This window comes from Engystomops pustulosus, chromosome 10, assembly GCF_040894005.1.
Source record: "Engystomops pustulosus chromosome 10, aEngPut4.maternal, whole genome shotgun sequence".
NCBI lineage: Eukaryota > Metazoa > Chordata > Amphibia > Anura > Leptodactylidae > Engystomops > Engystomops pustulosus.
The window spans coordinates 71588370-71604338 of record NC_092420.1 but is presented as its reverse complement, the minus strand read 5'-3'; the positions used below and the strand labels follow the sequence as shown (position 1 = coordinate 71604338).

Sequence of the window (15969 nt, the reverse complement as noted above, 5' to 3'; positions counted from 1 at the left end):
CGACCGCGGCATCTAACATGCAGCTGGGGGTTCTTTCCCCCACGATCGCCCCCCCCGAACCGTTTTCGGGGGGCGCCGATCGTTGCTATAGTAACTCTGGGGTCCGATCTGGACCCCAGAGTTACCTGCAAGAAATGCCAGTAAGATGGCGTCTGTGACGTCATCTTACTGGCACAGTGCCAGCCTATGCAAGTGTATAGGCTGACACTGATAATATCCTGCAATACATGAGTATTGCAGAATATTATTATGAACAAGCAATCAGATGATTACTTGTTCATGTCCCATGGTATAAAAGTGAAAAAGTAAAAAAAAAAAAGTTATTCAATAAAAAAATAAAGTAATAAATCACTAAAAATGCCCAAAAGCCCCAAAACATATAAAGAGACATATAACTCAAAAAAAAGTCTAAATCATAACACAAACCCCACATATATAGTATCACCGCGTCCGTAACAACCCGTAGAATAAAAGTAAATCATTATTGAACCCCCACGATAAACGCCATAAAAAAAAACTGTTATAAACCCTCCAAAAATTATGATTTTTACCTTTTCAATCCCACAAAAAATGCTATAAAATGTGATCAAAAAACCATATGTACTCCGACATGATACTGGTGCAAAGTACAACATGTCCCGCAAAAAACAAGCCATCAACCAGCTCCGTAGCCAAAAAAGTAACAATGTTATGCCACTTGGAAGACGGCAATACATAAATGATAGATTTTTCCCCACATTAGGGTTTTGTTTGACAAATTTAGTAAAACATAAGAAAATATATTCATGTCTGGTATCCCCGTAATCGTATCAACCCATAGAATAAAGATAACATGATTATTAGTCTATACGGTGAACACCAAAAAAAAAAAAGTAAAAAATCCAGTACAGAATTGATGCTTTTCTACTCATGTCCTCAAAAAAAGTTCCTAAATTTTCAACAATAGGTGATACAAACCCAAAAATGGTAACACTGGAAAAAGCCTCTCATCCCGCAAAAAAAATGGCATCACATGGCCCCAATAACGAAAAAGCGAAAATTTTATAGCCTTCAAAAGGGGCCAATGAGGAAACTAAAATCCTGGCAGCTGCAGGGCCCTCCTTCCCTTCTGCGCCTCGCTGTGCCCCCATAACACAAGTCACAGCCACATGTGGGGGGTCTTTGTACTCAGGAGAAATTGCAGAACAAATTGTATGGTGGGTTTTCTCTTTTTATCTTTTGGAAATGTGTAAATTTTAGGGCTAAATGAACGTATAAGGGAACAATATGACCATTCTAAATTTCACCTCCATTTTGATTCAATTACTATGAAGATCTCAAGGGGTTAACAATCTTTGTAAATGCTGTTTCTGATAGCTTGAGGGGTGCAGATTTGAAAATGGGTTGGTTATATAGGGGGTTTTGATGCTAAATATGTAAAATTTCATTCAAAACTGTATTTATCCCCAAAATAGTCAATTCTGAAAATCCGGAAAATCGCTATTCTATTTGCAAGCCGCGTGACATCAAAATAAATTATCCAAACATTTCAGAAATTATGAAAATGTAAAGTAGACAAATGGGAAATGTTATTCAGCAAGTTATTTAGGTGGTAACTCGATCTGCCTGAAAACGCAATGATTTTGAATTTCGAAAATGGCAAATTTTTCCAAAAATTTATCATATTTTCTTTTTTTTGTAAATAAACGCAAAACTTATCAGCCAAAATTTACCACTAAAATGAAGTACAACATGTGGGGAAAAAACAATCTCAGAATCGCTTTGATAAGTAACAGTGTTCAAAAGTTATAACCGTATAAAGAGACGCAAGTCAGAATCCAAAAAATCGGGCTGAGCCTTAAGCTACAAAATGGCTGCGTCCTTAAGGGGTTAATGCTGTTCTTTAACTCAGGTCTCATTTTCACAAAAGAGATATACTAAGGCAGGGAAAGTTTCCTTAGTGCTTAACTTTGCACCCCTCTATATAACCAATTTAAAACTCCATTTAACTGGTTCCAGTTCACCTAGTGTATACTAACTGCGGGCAGTCCGGGTCCCCAAAACCAGGCTTTAGGAGGCCACCAAAACTAATGGATAGCTGAATGTAGGTCCCCCTCTACAGGCAGCTACAGAGTACCTGTGGGAAAAAAAACAAGTCCTTACCTCTTCTGCTTCACCCCATGCATGTCCATGTCTGGAATGATGGCCCATAAAAGGTGTAGAGGTTCTGACTGATGATAAAGGGGTTTTGGATTCTCTTTTCTCAGTTCCTAGGGGTTCCCTTAGTTCTATCCAACCCCTTGGTCTGTGTTATTTATCATAATCACCCACTCCAGTCCTTCGTACTTTACAGGAGTAGCACAGATACTCTGATAATTATCCATAAAAAGACCTATATACTTATACTTATAACATACATGTGATATAGTAACTAAACAAAATATAAAATACATAAAGAACACAACTACACACAGAGGCCTCGCTTCTTGCCCCCTCCTGGACCCTCAGTAATTGTGTATGTATATACAATATATGGGTACATTCACACGGCTGTATGCCTGCCGTGCGGACATACCACCGTGTGCTGGAGAGGAGGTGACCCCTCCTCCCTCCATAGAGAATAGCGGCGCACGGCCGCACACACGCCGAAAGATAGAGAATGCAAATTTGCGGCCACATGTACGTCCCCCCAGACGGCCATGTGAATGTGCCCTTTATCTGACTGTCTTTGTGTTGTTTGTTTGCCATGTGATTCCACAGCTAGAAGGAGGAGAGGAGGGTGGGTGTTGTTGGGAGGGGTCAATAACACATGGCATGCTCCTGAACAGTAGCTACTTGGTGCAGCATAATATCAGTCCCCGCAGCATTTAAAAGCTCCAGGACCTGCAGTGATGTCATAAGCATGTGACTAATCATATGCTTCAGGTCATCCAATTACATACCAGAAATGAATGTAGCAGGACTGTTTGTGTTTGAAAGTTTGGATATAGTAAAAATGTGTATGTGTGAAAGTTGGAGCACAAAAATAAAGACAGAGCTCAGTCTTCTTATCAGTTCTAATGAATGGCTATCAGATCCTGCACACACAGCACAGTGTATATACAATGTAACCTCTTTCAGCCAGTCTCTTTGTACAGGAAAGTGGTGGTCTGCAGATAGGAGCAAACTTCTATAGGGTATAATGGCAAAAAAAAATTGAATAAAAAATAGTCTTTTAGGGAGAGGGTCCTCCTGCAGAGGTGGTCTTCTTGAGAGGTTTCAATGTGCGTGTGTGTGTATAATATAATATAATATGTACACACACTGTGATGCTGCCATGCAAACCTCCCAACCATCCCAGATCCACTCTTTCTCTCCCTCTTTCTTCTTCTTCAACACAGAGGTTGGGAAGTATGTGCCATGTGTTCATCTTTTTATTTCTACATAGGTTTTATAGTTTTATAGTGCAGGTGGAGATGGTTTAGGGTGTGTTCACATGTGGCAGTAATGCATGCATTTTAAAACACATTAGAACAGCTGGAGGAGGAGATTTGCCTGATTAAATAGCTGTTAACATTGCACTAACGCATGTGTTAACACTATGTTGACAATATGTTAACATTATGGTAACACGTGTTATAATTGCATTTATAAATCTATATATTAACACTTTGTTAACATATACTAACACTACGTTGATATGTGAGTTAAGAATGTGTTAGTTAACATATGTTAACATTTGTCATCTCATGACATAATGTTATCTCATGTGTTAACATGACATGCATTTTGTAAATGCAATGTTAACAGCTATGTAATAAGTCAAATCTCTTCTCAGCTGTTCTAATGCATATGAAAAAGCATGCGTTGCTGTGTGTGAATGCACCCTAAATATAACTTTTTCTTTGTGATGTAGTAGATAACTGTATGATGCAGAGCTTTGGTCTTTTGTCTTGCCTGCCTTGTTCTGCACTAGATCTCTGTACAAGCAGTATCACTGATTATGTATCCTGATTGGCTGGGCTGTTTTCTCCATGTGAATGCCCTGAGTGCTATTGGCATCATTGGCAATAGCTGATGTCACAACCAGGAAGTCCCGCCCACTTCAGGAGAAGCTGAGAGGATATTACACATAGCCTCATATATTTATTAGCCCTATATCTCAGGCTAGGAAGAAGTCAGCAGTATGATACATGCATTGTTGGAATTATTGTCATAGAATCACTCCAGCTGTGCTAAAACTATTTTTTGTCAAGTAACTTTACAGTTACACTTTAACTCCTGAAAAATCTATAGGTACACATATAAAGTCTACTATATTATAATTTATCTTATAAAGTTATATACACACATAAAGCACTTACTTGAAGGAAGTGCTGCAGTCCAAGGGGTCAGGAAGAAGGAGAGAGAGATTTACAGTTTCACCAGACTAAATATCCCTGTTGAAAACACCATCCACCCCCATAACTACACTCTAAGGCCTCATTCACATGCCCCTCATGCCTCTGGGGATGTATATGCGCCCACAGATTTGCGGTCAAATATACATCCCCACAGATGACAATGGCGGCCCGGCGGTGGTACGGTGCCACACATGTGTGTTCCATGCCTCACACTGGGAAAAGATAGAGCATGTGACCGTACCCTAAGACACCTCAAGATAAACCCCAGAGAGATAATCTCACACCTGGTTCATGATAGCTTCTTCCTGCTGAAAGCCTCTATTATACTAATGACCCAATGGCCTCTGTACACGCTGACATCTCACTACAGTGAATTCTGTCAGTATATACTATATCCATTTACCCTATATGTAATATGTGATCAGAAAGCAGAGAATCAAGTTAGGAACAAAGTTCTCCTGTAACAACTGGAATTAGCAAATTAGTAGGAAAATGGACTATATAGCAGCTTAATATTGGAAAAAGGTATCATGTCCATTGAGCAGACAGGGGAGGGGATGGTGTGAAGAACAGGAAGAATGCATCCAGGAGACTGAGACACAGGCACATCCCCCACTCTCCGCACAAGACTTACCACAGGTAATATGAAATAAAGGTTTATAAAGTGGTGGCAGTATTCAGATTGCTGGCAAAGGAATTTTTAAAGTCAGCTATTTGAACCTGTCCCCTGCTACAAAATGTCATTCCTGGTGAGAGGTTCGCTTTAAGGAACAATCTGTGGAGGAAGACTGATTGTTTCCCTTTTTGCCAATGTTTGTATTATGTAGGCTTATTCAGAAATATTTTTCATTAAATACATACAAAAAGACAACAAAAAAGTAACGTCCAGATGGAAAATATGACCTGCTGGCATGTTTTGGACAGATATATCAATGATTACACCCTTGAATTTTGCAAAAGAAATACATAAAAGTGCTTCCCCCACTTCCCTATGAAAAGTAGAACATGTTTAATCTGCCAAACATGAGCAGCTCCCGCAGTGTCTTTGTCCACCATCCAGACACAAGTGGCGCCTTCATTACATGCCCGTGACTGTCAGGATCATCTTCATCCACTGAGCAGAAGGAAATTTGGGATCCCGGTGCCCATTATGTGTCTTGCCATTGACAACAGAGACTCTTATCTTTGTTTGAAGTAGTGTGGTGAATAATACACCAGGACCGACAAGGACTGGGCGGTAAAATCTTCAGCAATGAATCCAGGTTCTATTTGGGTTCTACCAATGGTTGAGTCTATGGAGTATGGAGTCCTTGTGTTAGTGTTTCATTGCTGTCTTTGTATAGAGGGACACTCTGCCCATCCTGCTACAAGGGTTACCCAGGGATGTCACATTCTTGTCCTTCTCAGGTCATGAGATTTATCATCAATTCAGCCGTTATGAGTTTTGCTACAACTTCTCATTGATCATGTATTAAAATTATTTTACATGTTTTCTTCTTTATATTAGATACATCTGAAATGCTTCGGCGATGATGCTCTTCACCGTTATGGAATATTGGTAAGAAATAACTTGTATGAATCAGATATGTTGTCTATATTTATTTATATTTATATTGATGTACTGTGTACTGTGAATATGTATCTTAATTTAACGGGAAGGTGTCTACAGAAAATACCACTTATTAACTAAATGTGACTGTTATATATATAATATATTTTTAGGATTTTTTAAGTTTCCCATGTGGCTAAACTTAAAAATAGACACTTTTTACAAAATAAGCTAACATCTCCACTATTGACAATAGATAACGTCACAGCTCAACTGGACACTTCAGGCCTTAAAGGAAATCTACTATCAAATTAAGCATGATAAAACAGGGACACTTATTCATAGATCCAGGCACTGTGACTGTGGTAATCTTCTTATATTTGTTATCCATGGCCTCCCTCCTTGTAAAATCAACTTTTTTATTATGCTAATGAGCCTAAAACACTACTGGGACATTTCCCAGAGCCCCTCCTTGTTGAAGATTCACAGGCTGTTACACTGTCTCCCCCTCCCCATCAGTGATTCTCCCCTTATTACTACAGTCATGGATCTATGAGTAAGGGCTCTTTCACTTGAATGTATAAAAACAGTTGTATGCTACCCATACAGTACCGTTTTTATATGGGTAGTGTACAGCCAAATTCAATTCTATATATCCCGCATTTTTACCTAAAGGTAGACACATAAAATTGGACCTTTACAAAAAAAGGTTGAATACCCCTTCCTTATAGTTTGATAATGATAATATTGCCAGATATGTTTCTTTAGTAAACCAATCAATATATCACATATGTTACAGAAACAATTATTTGACATAGCTGGGGTCAACGTCCAGGAAATACTGAAGGAGGTTATTGGCAAAATCAAGGTAAATTATTTGTATATTTTTCAATGCCATTCAAATTCTTCAACGGTCAAGATTTTAAGCAAAATTTTGGTGCTGAAAACCCTTCTTGGCTTATACTCGGATATGTTTAAAAAAAAAAGTCAGTGCTCACCCTTAATCGATGTCCCCCTGGCGTCCTCTTCTCCCCGCAGCCGGTCTACGGGTTCTGAGCCAGGTTGTCAGATGCACATCTATGCGATCTGCCGGGACAGAAACTATGACGAGGCAGTATGGGCTCCTGCTGACGTCATAGTTTGTGTGCCAGCAGATCCCATAGACGTGTATCCGCCTGCCCGGCTGGGAACCTGGAGGCTTGCTGCTGGCAGAAGAGGAAGCCGGGGGTCAGCGCCGGTGGGTGAGTACTAAGTTTTTTTAAGGGGGTTTGCTGCTGAATGTTACATTAATAGGGGACACTCTGCTGAACGTTGCATCAATAGGGGGCGCTCTGCTAGATGTTACATTAATAGGGGGCACTCTGCTGGAGGTTTCATTAATGTGGACACTCTGCTGGACATTACATTAATGGGGGCACTCTGCTGGATGGTACATTAATAGTGGGGCACTCTGTTGGATGTTACATCAATAGGGGGCACTCTGCTGGACGTTACATTTATGAGGGGACTCTGCTGGACGTTACATAAATGGGGGGACTCTGCTGGACAATACATTAATGGGGGGCACCCTGCTGGATGTTACATTAATGGGGGGACTCTGCTGGACGTTACATTGATGGGGGGACTCTGCTGGATGTTACATTAATGGGGGGACTCTGCTGGACATTTTATTAATTGGAAGGGCTGCTGTGGACATTTCATTCATGAGGGGAGACTACCAGACATTCTATTAGGGAGTAGTGGCTGCATTTCCCACGCTAGGCTTATACTTGAGTTAATACGTTTTCCAAATTTTTTGTATTAAAATTAGGTACCTTGGCTTATACTCAGGTATACACAGTACTAATATGCTATGGAATGGACTTCTCTTTCCTCAGTTCGCTGCCCTTCAGTCACTTGACTTTTACAACTTAATGGTGTAAGGGGGGGGGGGGGTGTTATATTCTTTGCTGTTTTTGTAGCAAAATTGGGGAAGGGTAAGTATTTCTCTGTCTACTTATTCTTGAGCCTTTAGAAAAAAGAAACTTCTCTACACCCAGAGGAGAGGTGGTTCTACCATCACCATAGACAGGGGCATCCTCTACGCCTAGAGGAGAGGAGGTTCTACCATCACCATAGACAGGGGACATCCTCTACACCTAGAGAGGAGGTTCTAGCACCACCATAGACAGGGGGCATCCTCTATGCCTAGAGGAGAGCAGTTTCTACCATCACCATAGACAGGGGCATCCTCTACACCTAGAGGAGAGGAGTTTCTACCATCACCATAGACAGGGGCATCCTCTATGCCTAGAGGAGAGGAGGTTCTAGCACCACCATAGACAGGGGGCATCCTCTACACCCAGAGGAGAGGAGGTTCTACCATCGCCATAGACAGGGGGCATCCTCTACACCTAGAGGAGAGGCGATTCTACCATCACCATAGACGGGGGGCATCCTCTACATCTAGAGGAGAGGAGGTTCTACCATCACCATAGACAGGGGACATCCTCTACACCCAGAGGAGAGGAGGTTCTACCATCACCATAGACAGGGGGCATCCTCTACACCTAGAGGAGAGGAGGTTCTACCATCACCATAGACATGGGGCATCCTCTACACCCAGAGGAGAGGAGGTTCTACCATCACCATAGACAGGGATTCTTTACTGTGAGAGCAGTGAGACTATGGAACTCTCTGCCGCAGGAGGTTGTTATGGCAGACTCTATGTACATGTTCAAGAGAGGCCTGGAGGAGCAAAAATATCACGGGTTATTGGGAAAAAACATTTATTTAATTCTTAAAGGTTGGACTTGAATGACTTGCGTCTTTTTCCTATTCTATTTTTTTCTATTACACCCGCTACTTTTTCTGCCTATTTGCATATTTGCTCTAAACTTTGTGAATATTCCAATCACCCAGCAAACTTTGCTGCAACAGAGATTTTCTGTGTTGCCCCTGATATATCTTAATAATCCAGATGTGAAAGCATTAAAATGTCAGAATGTCAGAACACAGGACAAAGTTTAGATTTGGTTGAAGAAGAACAGTGACGTTTGTGCAACTTTTTAAAAATATATCGCCTTCTAAGATGATTCAAAGTCTAAAACATGGAAAAGAAAAGCAAACAGACAAACACAAATGTCCAGACTAAAGATAAATGACCCTGATTGTGTTATTACCACGGAGAGAATTTTTTTAATCTTTATCTGGTTTCTGAGATTTATGTTTCCTGGTATACACAGAATTCATATGATAGGATATTCATGGTACTGAAAACACATCCTGTAACTGTGATTTTATTACAGCTGGGTCTTGCAGGAGCAAATATCGCACGACAACTTGCATGCGGTGGGGTAAGTCTTGACATCTATGACTTATTACCTAGTGTTGTAAACACTGGAAAATTTATTTTTTGTCAGTCTATTTTTTCTCTATAGTTGGTTCTGCTTGTGGCTTGCTTTTGTACTTAAGTGATTATTAAGGGGCATTGGCAATGATGAATGTGACTTTTTGCGTCTCAGGCTTATTTTTGAGGGTGAGAGTAGCTGGCTCCTCATCATGGGCTTCATTGTTGCCCCTAACTACAGCAGTCACTTTTAGCAGATCATGGAGCTTATGTACGCATCATTTATACTTTCTAGTCCCCTTCCATTTTCAGTTTCAGTTATGCTCTCTAAAGATGGAGAGTATAATAGGACCCCCTGACGCAGCTGTTTTATAAGCCCATGGCTCACACCTGTTTTCGGCAGGTCCTTTTCTGCATTCTGCTAATCAGTAGCTCAAAAAAATAATACAACAACTAGCGTTTTTTTATCACTAATATTGAAAGAGTAATGGAAGGTAACCGACTGTCAAGTCAATTTAGAACAGAAAACCTTCTGTTTGTTCTTTGTTACTAGTTTCCATTACATTCTCCTGAAACAACGGAAACAACTGGTGCAAGTGTGAACTGAGCCTCACACATGACACATGACCATATTTTGGTCGGTGGGCTAGATTAAAGCCCCATTGACTTCTATTATGCATGGTGCAGGCTGCCGCGCCTCGTAGCCCATTTTCACAGCCGGCAAATAACACAAGAATGCACGCATAATATAATAATTCTTTATTTATATAGCGCACACAGATTACGCAGCGCTGCACAAGCATGTTAAATTGGTCCCTGTCCCCATGGGGCTCATAATCTAAACAACCTAACAGTATGTTTTGAAGTGTGGGAGGAGACCGGAGTACCCGGAGGAAACCCACGCAAACACGGAGAGAACATAAAAACTCTTTGCAGATGTTGACCTGGATGGGATTCGAACCCAGGACCCCAGTGCTGCAAGGCAGATGTGCTACTCACTCAGCCACCGTGCCGCCATGTTAGGCATAAGGCCTAACATGGATGGAAAGAACTGGAAAAACACATCCATGGCTAAACATTATTGCTCTGCCACTGCTCTGTTTGCCTGCCTTTGCTGGGCAAGGTTTTGGCCAATAATTAACAACTTTTAAAAAAGTTGCCTATAATGTACTCCTCAAATAGTCGACTAAACATCTTTTTGAGGTCGATTGAGATCAGGCTGGGGGCGGTGCGCAGTGAGGTGAGACAAGTATTTAGAAAAGTGTAAAAAAAATGTGCAGATAGCAAACTGCGCAAAAAATGTGCAACTTTTTCTGGCAAGAAAAATGGAGAGAGAGAAAAAAAATCAGGTCCTGTTTGCTAAATCAACAGTATTGTAGGAAGTATGTAATAATAGCGTCACCTTTTTTTTTTTAGTTGAAAATGTATACAGTTTATGCTTTGTTGTAAACATTCTGCTGTTTCAAAATAGGAGATACCTTCAGTTTTCATCTCATCCTGTGTCTTATTGCTATTCAGGTTTGGAAAATTGGAGATTCTATTTGGATTTAAGAAGTATTTGCAACCATCCATAGAACTTGGTAAACATCATATTAATCCTCACAGCTAGTGATAAGCAGACATGATAATCGCCATTTGGGTTTGGCCTTGTCACCGGACATATTGCCGGATTGGCAACCAAAGCAATCCAGGAAGGGTGTTCCCCTGGCCAATCATAGCCATGGCTAGTTTCTTGGGTCATCAATTGGCTCAGCCGCCAATCAATCATCAAATTGAACTAAATGTCCAAATCGCGTGTCCAAAATCTGACGGATTCTCTTAATAAAGGAATTATTATTATATTTCAAACATGAAAAAATAATATGCGAATATTCACTTCAAACCACAAGTGTGAGGGCTCAGATTGTAAAATATTGCAAACTGGGGTTACATGACTGGTAAATAGCATGCTAAATACAATGGGACAGATTTGTGAAGAATGTTGTAAAGTAAGACATTGGAGAAGGTTTATCACATGTTGGAGCTCTGTGCACCAGTGTATTATGTATGTATTATGTACTAGATTTATCAAGAGGCTCCAGCTTCCTGGTATATCCGCAGGGCATTTCTGTGACAGGTCCAACCTGCTGTAAAATTGAGCCATAGCCTGCGCCCTTTACAGGGCCACTCTGACTGCTCCCTCTCCACGCCCACTGACCATGGAGTTGGTGTAAAGGAGAAATAAGCACAATTCCTGTACCAGGAAGCTTCTGGGTGAGAGCAAGAGCTTTGAAACAGATTCGGATCTTTCTGTGTAATGAATGTAGGAGATACCATAGCACTGATTTAACTGAGAAACAAAAATAGAACTTGCATTCACAATACAAGCTATGAGATGGTCAGGAATGGAGTTGTTCTTCATTTACACATACTGTAGTGTTTATATTATTTATTGAAAGGTTAGGTTTACTTTAGTTGCTTGTATAATTACATTTTTAATATTTGACTTTTTCATCAGTTTATATGCTTTTCAGATTGTACTTTTCTATTTTCTTTTAGGCGCATTTGACATAGAAGAGCTGAAAGCATTGAAGATAAAGCAAAAGCTTTTCCTGATGATTAAAAAATTATCATCAATCTAAATAAATCATTCTTAAATCGAACTATTTGTTTGTTCTGACTCAAGGAGGGACGGGGTCAGACTTTCTAAAATCCATAGTGCAAATAAATCCATGGATGCTCCCTGTTTAGTTCTTTATATGGCCAACAAACACAGTTATATCACAGTACAGGGCTCATATACACAGTGGGGCACATGTATCATAGATTGGTCTCTCTGAGGTGCATTTTAGAGACATTTGGCAGCTAGTTTTTGCCCCTTATGTAGGATCCTGTCTTTTTACTTGTGATACATGTTCAGTTTTTCCTATCCTGGCAGGCGCAAATTTTGGCTTCTTTTTGAGACTTTTTGTTGCAAATGTATCAAATCTACATGGACACAAGTCAAGTGAGGGGGTTATATACAGGAGAGGATACAAGACACGTGAGGGGTTATATACAGGAGTGGACACAAGCCATGTGAGGGGTTATATACAGGAGAGGACAAAGGGCATGTGAGGGGTTATATATAGGAAAGGACACAAGCCATGTGTGGGGTTATATACAGGAGAGGACACAAGCCATGTGAGGGGGTTATATACAGGAGAGGATACAAGCCATGTGAGGGGTTATATACAGGAGTGGACACAAGCCATGTGAGGGGTTATATACAGGAGAGGATACAAGCCATGTGAGGGGGTTATATACAGGAGAGGACACAAGCCATGTGAGGGGGTTATATACAGGAGAGGATACAAGCCACGTGAGGGGTTATATACAGGAGTGGACACAAGCCATGTGAGGGGTTATATACAGGAGAGGATACAAGCCATGTGAGGGGGTTATATACAGGAGAGGATACAAGCCATGTGAGGGGGTTATATACAGGAGAGGATACAAGCCACGTGAGGGGTTATATACAGGAGTGGACACAAGCCATGTGAGGGGTTATATACAGGAGAGGACACAAGCCATGTGAGGGGTTATATACAGGAGAGGACACAAGCCATGTGAGGGGGTTATATACAGGAGTGGACACTACTGTTAATTTGGGACAGCTGAGGAGAGTGGATTTTCCTAATTACATTACTGTTAACATTTGAATTTACAAAACGCATAGTAAATGCAATGTTAACAATGTTTTGTAAACACAAATGTTAACAGTAATTAAATAAGGCAAATCACCTCCCCTCAGCTGTTGTAATTAGTTTCAAAATGCATTATAAACGCAATTAAACTGCTACAGGTGACCTCACCCTTAGAAGTAACCAATTAAAAAAAATTAAAAAAATGCAAAAATTTTGACAAAAGAGGTTACTGTGCAAAATGTTAAACAATTAAAGCATGTGAAATAATTCCAATTTACATGTTAAAATTGGGTCCATTGCCCTGGACCAGGTGCACAATTGCGCCAAAATTGGCACAAAAATGGCGCAAAAATGGCAAAAAGTCACATGGAACATCTGTAAAACTAAGATACATGAGGCACACTGCACAAGGTGCAGACCAAGGCGTACTTGAAAAAGACCAGAGTTAAAAGTTGCAAAAATGGCGCAAAAACTGCAAAAGTCGCTAAAATTAGACAATTTGGCTAGCTGAACCTATGATACATGTGCCCCAGTGATGTTACCATACACGAATAATAAAACCAGTGATGTCTCATCACAGGGATAATGCACAAACTGATGTCACAGTTAGAGATGAGCGAGCACTAAAATGCTCGGGTACTCGTTATTCGAGACGAACTTTTCCCGATGCTCGAGTGCTCGTCTCGAATAACGAACCCCATTGAAGTCAATGGGAGACTCGAGCATTTTTCAAGGGGACCAAGGCTCTGCACAGGGAAGCATGGCCAAACACCTGGGAACCTCAGAAAAGGATGGAAACACCACGGAAATGGACAGGAAACAGCAGGGGCAGCATGCATGGATGCCTCTGAGGCTGCTTAATCGCACCATTATGCCAAAATTATGGGCAACAGCATGGCCATGACAGAGTGACAGAATGAAGCTAGATAGCATCTAAAACATGCAATAATTGACCCTGACACTATAGGGGACGGCATGCAGAGGCAGCGGCAGCAGGCTAGAGAGTGGCATGGCGACATACCCTAAATGGACTCAGGCTTCAAACCAATGGGTGGCAGAGAGGAACCAAAGGAGGTGAGCAAGAAGCGCTCAAATAATATCGGTACATGATAAAAGTTTGCCAGTATATTTTGTGGATTACACAGCAGGGTGGCGACAAAGTTAACATGGAAGCCATGAAAACAACCCAAAATTCTGCCTGACACAGCTCGTTTGATAAGGGGACCATGTATGGAGGCAGTGAACTAGTAGTAGATTAAAGGTTCTGCAGTTAAAACTATGTTAGTTGGATCTTGGCATGGAGTTGGCGCTCCGCTGCCAGGCGAGCTTTCGCCAATCCAAGCCCCTGTCTCTAGGCTACTCCCCAAACAGCACTTCTAAGAACCTTTTGTATAAGATCAAGTATAGTAGCGTTCTTATAAGTTTAGGATATGGCGGGTGAGGGGAATGTAAACAGATGCGCAAGAAGCGCTGAAATAATATTGGTAAATGATAAAAGTTTATTAGTATATTTTGTGGATAACACAGCTGGGTGGCGACAAAGTTAACAACTTTGATGTGGAATCCATGAAAACAACCCAAATTTCTGCCTGACACACCTCGTTTGATAAAGGGACGATGTATGGAGGCAGCTATATGGACGACTTTTGGAGGTAGCAATGGAGACAACGTGTGGAGGCTGCTATGGAGACAATTTAATTTGGATAGTGCCTGTATGTGGCAGTCCCAAAAATTTTTCAAACCAGAGGAGCAGGTAGGTGGCCCTCCAGAAAAATAGAATAGATTGAGTGCCTGTATGTGGCAGTCCCAAAAAGTTTTCAAACCAGAGGAGCAGGTAGGTGGCCCTCCAGAAAAATTGAATAGATTGAGTGCCTGTATGTGGCAGTCCCAAAAAGTTTTCAAACCAGAGGAGCAGGTAGGTGGCCCTCCAGAAAAATTGAATAGATTGAGTGCCTGTATGTGGCAGTCCCAAAAAGTTTTCAAACCAGAAGGTAGGTGGCCCTCCAGAAAAATTGAATAGATTGAGTGCCTGTATGTGGCAGTCCCAAAAAGTTTTCAAACCAGAGGAGCAGGTAGGTGGCCCTCCAGAAAAATTGAATAGATTGAGTGCCTGTATGTGGCAGTCCCAAAAAGTTTTCAAACCAGAGGAGCAGGTAGGTGGCCCTCCAGAAAAATAGAATAGATTGAGTGCCTGTATGTGGCAGTCCCAAAAAGTTTTCAAACCAGAGGAGCAGGTAGGTGGCCCTCCAGAAAAATGGAATCGATTGAGTGCCTGTATGTGGCAGTCCCAAAAAGTTTTCAAACCAGAGGAGCAGGTAGGTGGCCCTCCAGAAAAATAGAATAGATTGAGTGCCTGTATGTGGCACTCCCAAAAATTGTTTAAAACAGAGGAACGGGTCGGTGGCCCTCCAGAAAAATTGAATAGATTGAGTGCCTGTATGTGGCACTCCCAAAAATTGTTTAAAACAGAGGACCGGGTCGGTGGCCCTCCAGAAAAATTAAATGCATAAAGTACTATAGCAAGAGCCAGTGGGCCCTGTCAAAAAATAGCCAGTTTCCTCTGCTTTACTGTACAAAGAGGAGGAGAAGGAGGAAAATGAGGAGGAGGAGGAGTGGATCAATTATTCAGGTTGAGCTTCCTTCACCTGGTGGAGATTGGAAATTATGAGAAATCCAGGCTTTATTCATCTTAATAAGCGTCAGCCTGTCAGCGCTGTCAGTCGACAGGCGTGTACGCTTATCGGTGATGATGCCACCAGCTGCACTGAAAACCCGCTCGGACAAGACGCTAGCGGCAGGGCAGGCAAGAACCTCCAAGGCGTACAGCGCCAGTTCGTGCCACATGTCCAGCTTTGAAACCCAGTAGTTGTAGGGAGCTGTGTGATCATTTAGGACGATGGTATGGTCAGCTACGTACTCCCTCACCATCTTTCTGTAAAGATCAGCCCTACTGTGCCGAGACTGGGGACAGGTGACAGTGTCTTGCTGGGGTGACATAAAGCTGGCAAAAGCCTTGTAAAGCGTACCCTTGCCAGTGCTGGACAAGCTGCCTGCTCGCCTACTCTC

At 41.5% G+C, this 15969-nt stretch overlaps 1 protein-coding gene across 2 annotated transcripts in view; it reads left to right on the top strand.

Moving 5' to 3' along the window:
- The window catches only part of LOC140104000 (uncharacterized), a 45510-nt gene extending 33630 nt beyond the window's left edge, over positions 1-11880 (top strand). For both annotated transcript variants that reach the window (XM_072127324.1, XM_072127323.1), the window contains 5 exons: positions 5869-5919; positions 6710-6778; positions 9198-9245; positions 10757-10818; positions 11777-11880. In XM_072127324.1, coding sequence (XP_071983425.1) covers positions 5869-5919; positions 6710-6778; positions 9198-9245; positions 10757-10789 — 201 coding nt within the window. In that variant the 3' untranslated portion in view covers positions 10790-10818; positions 11777-11880. The remainder of the gene's footprint in view (positions 1-5868; positions 5920-6709; positions 6779-9197; positions 9246-10756; positions 10819-11776) is intronic.
- Positions 11881-15969: the final 4089 nt, after the last annotated feature.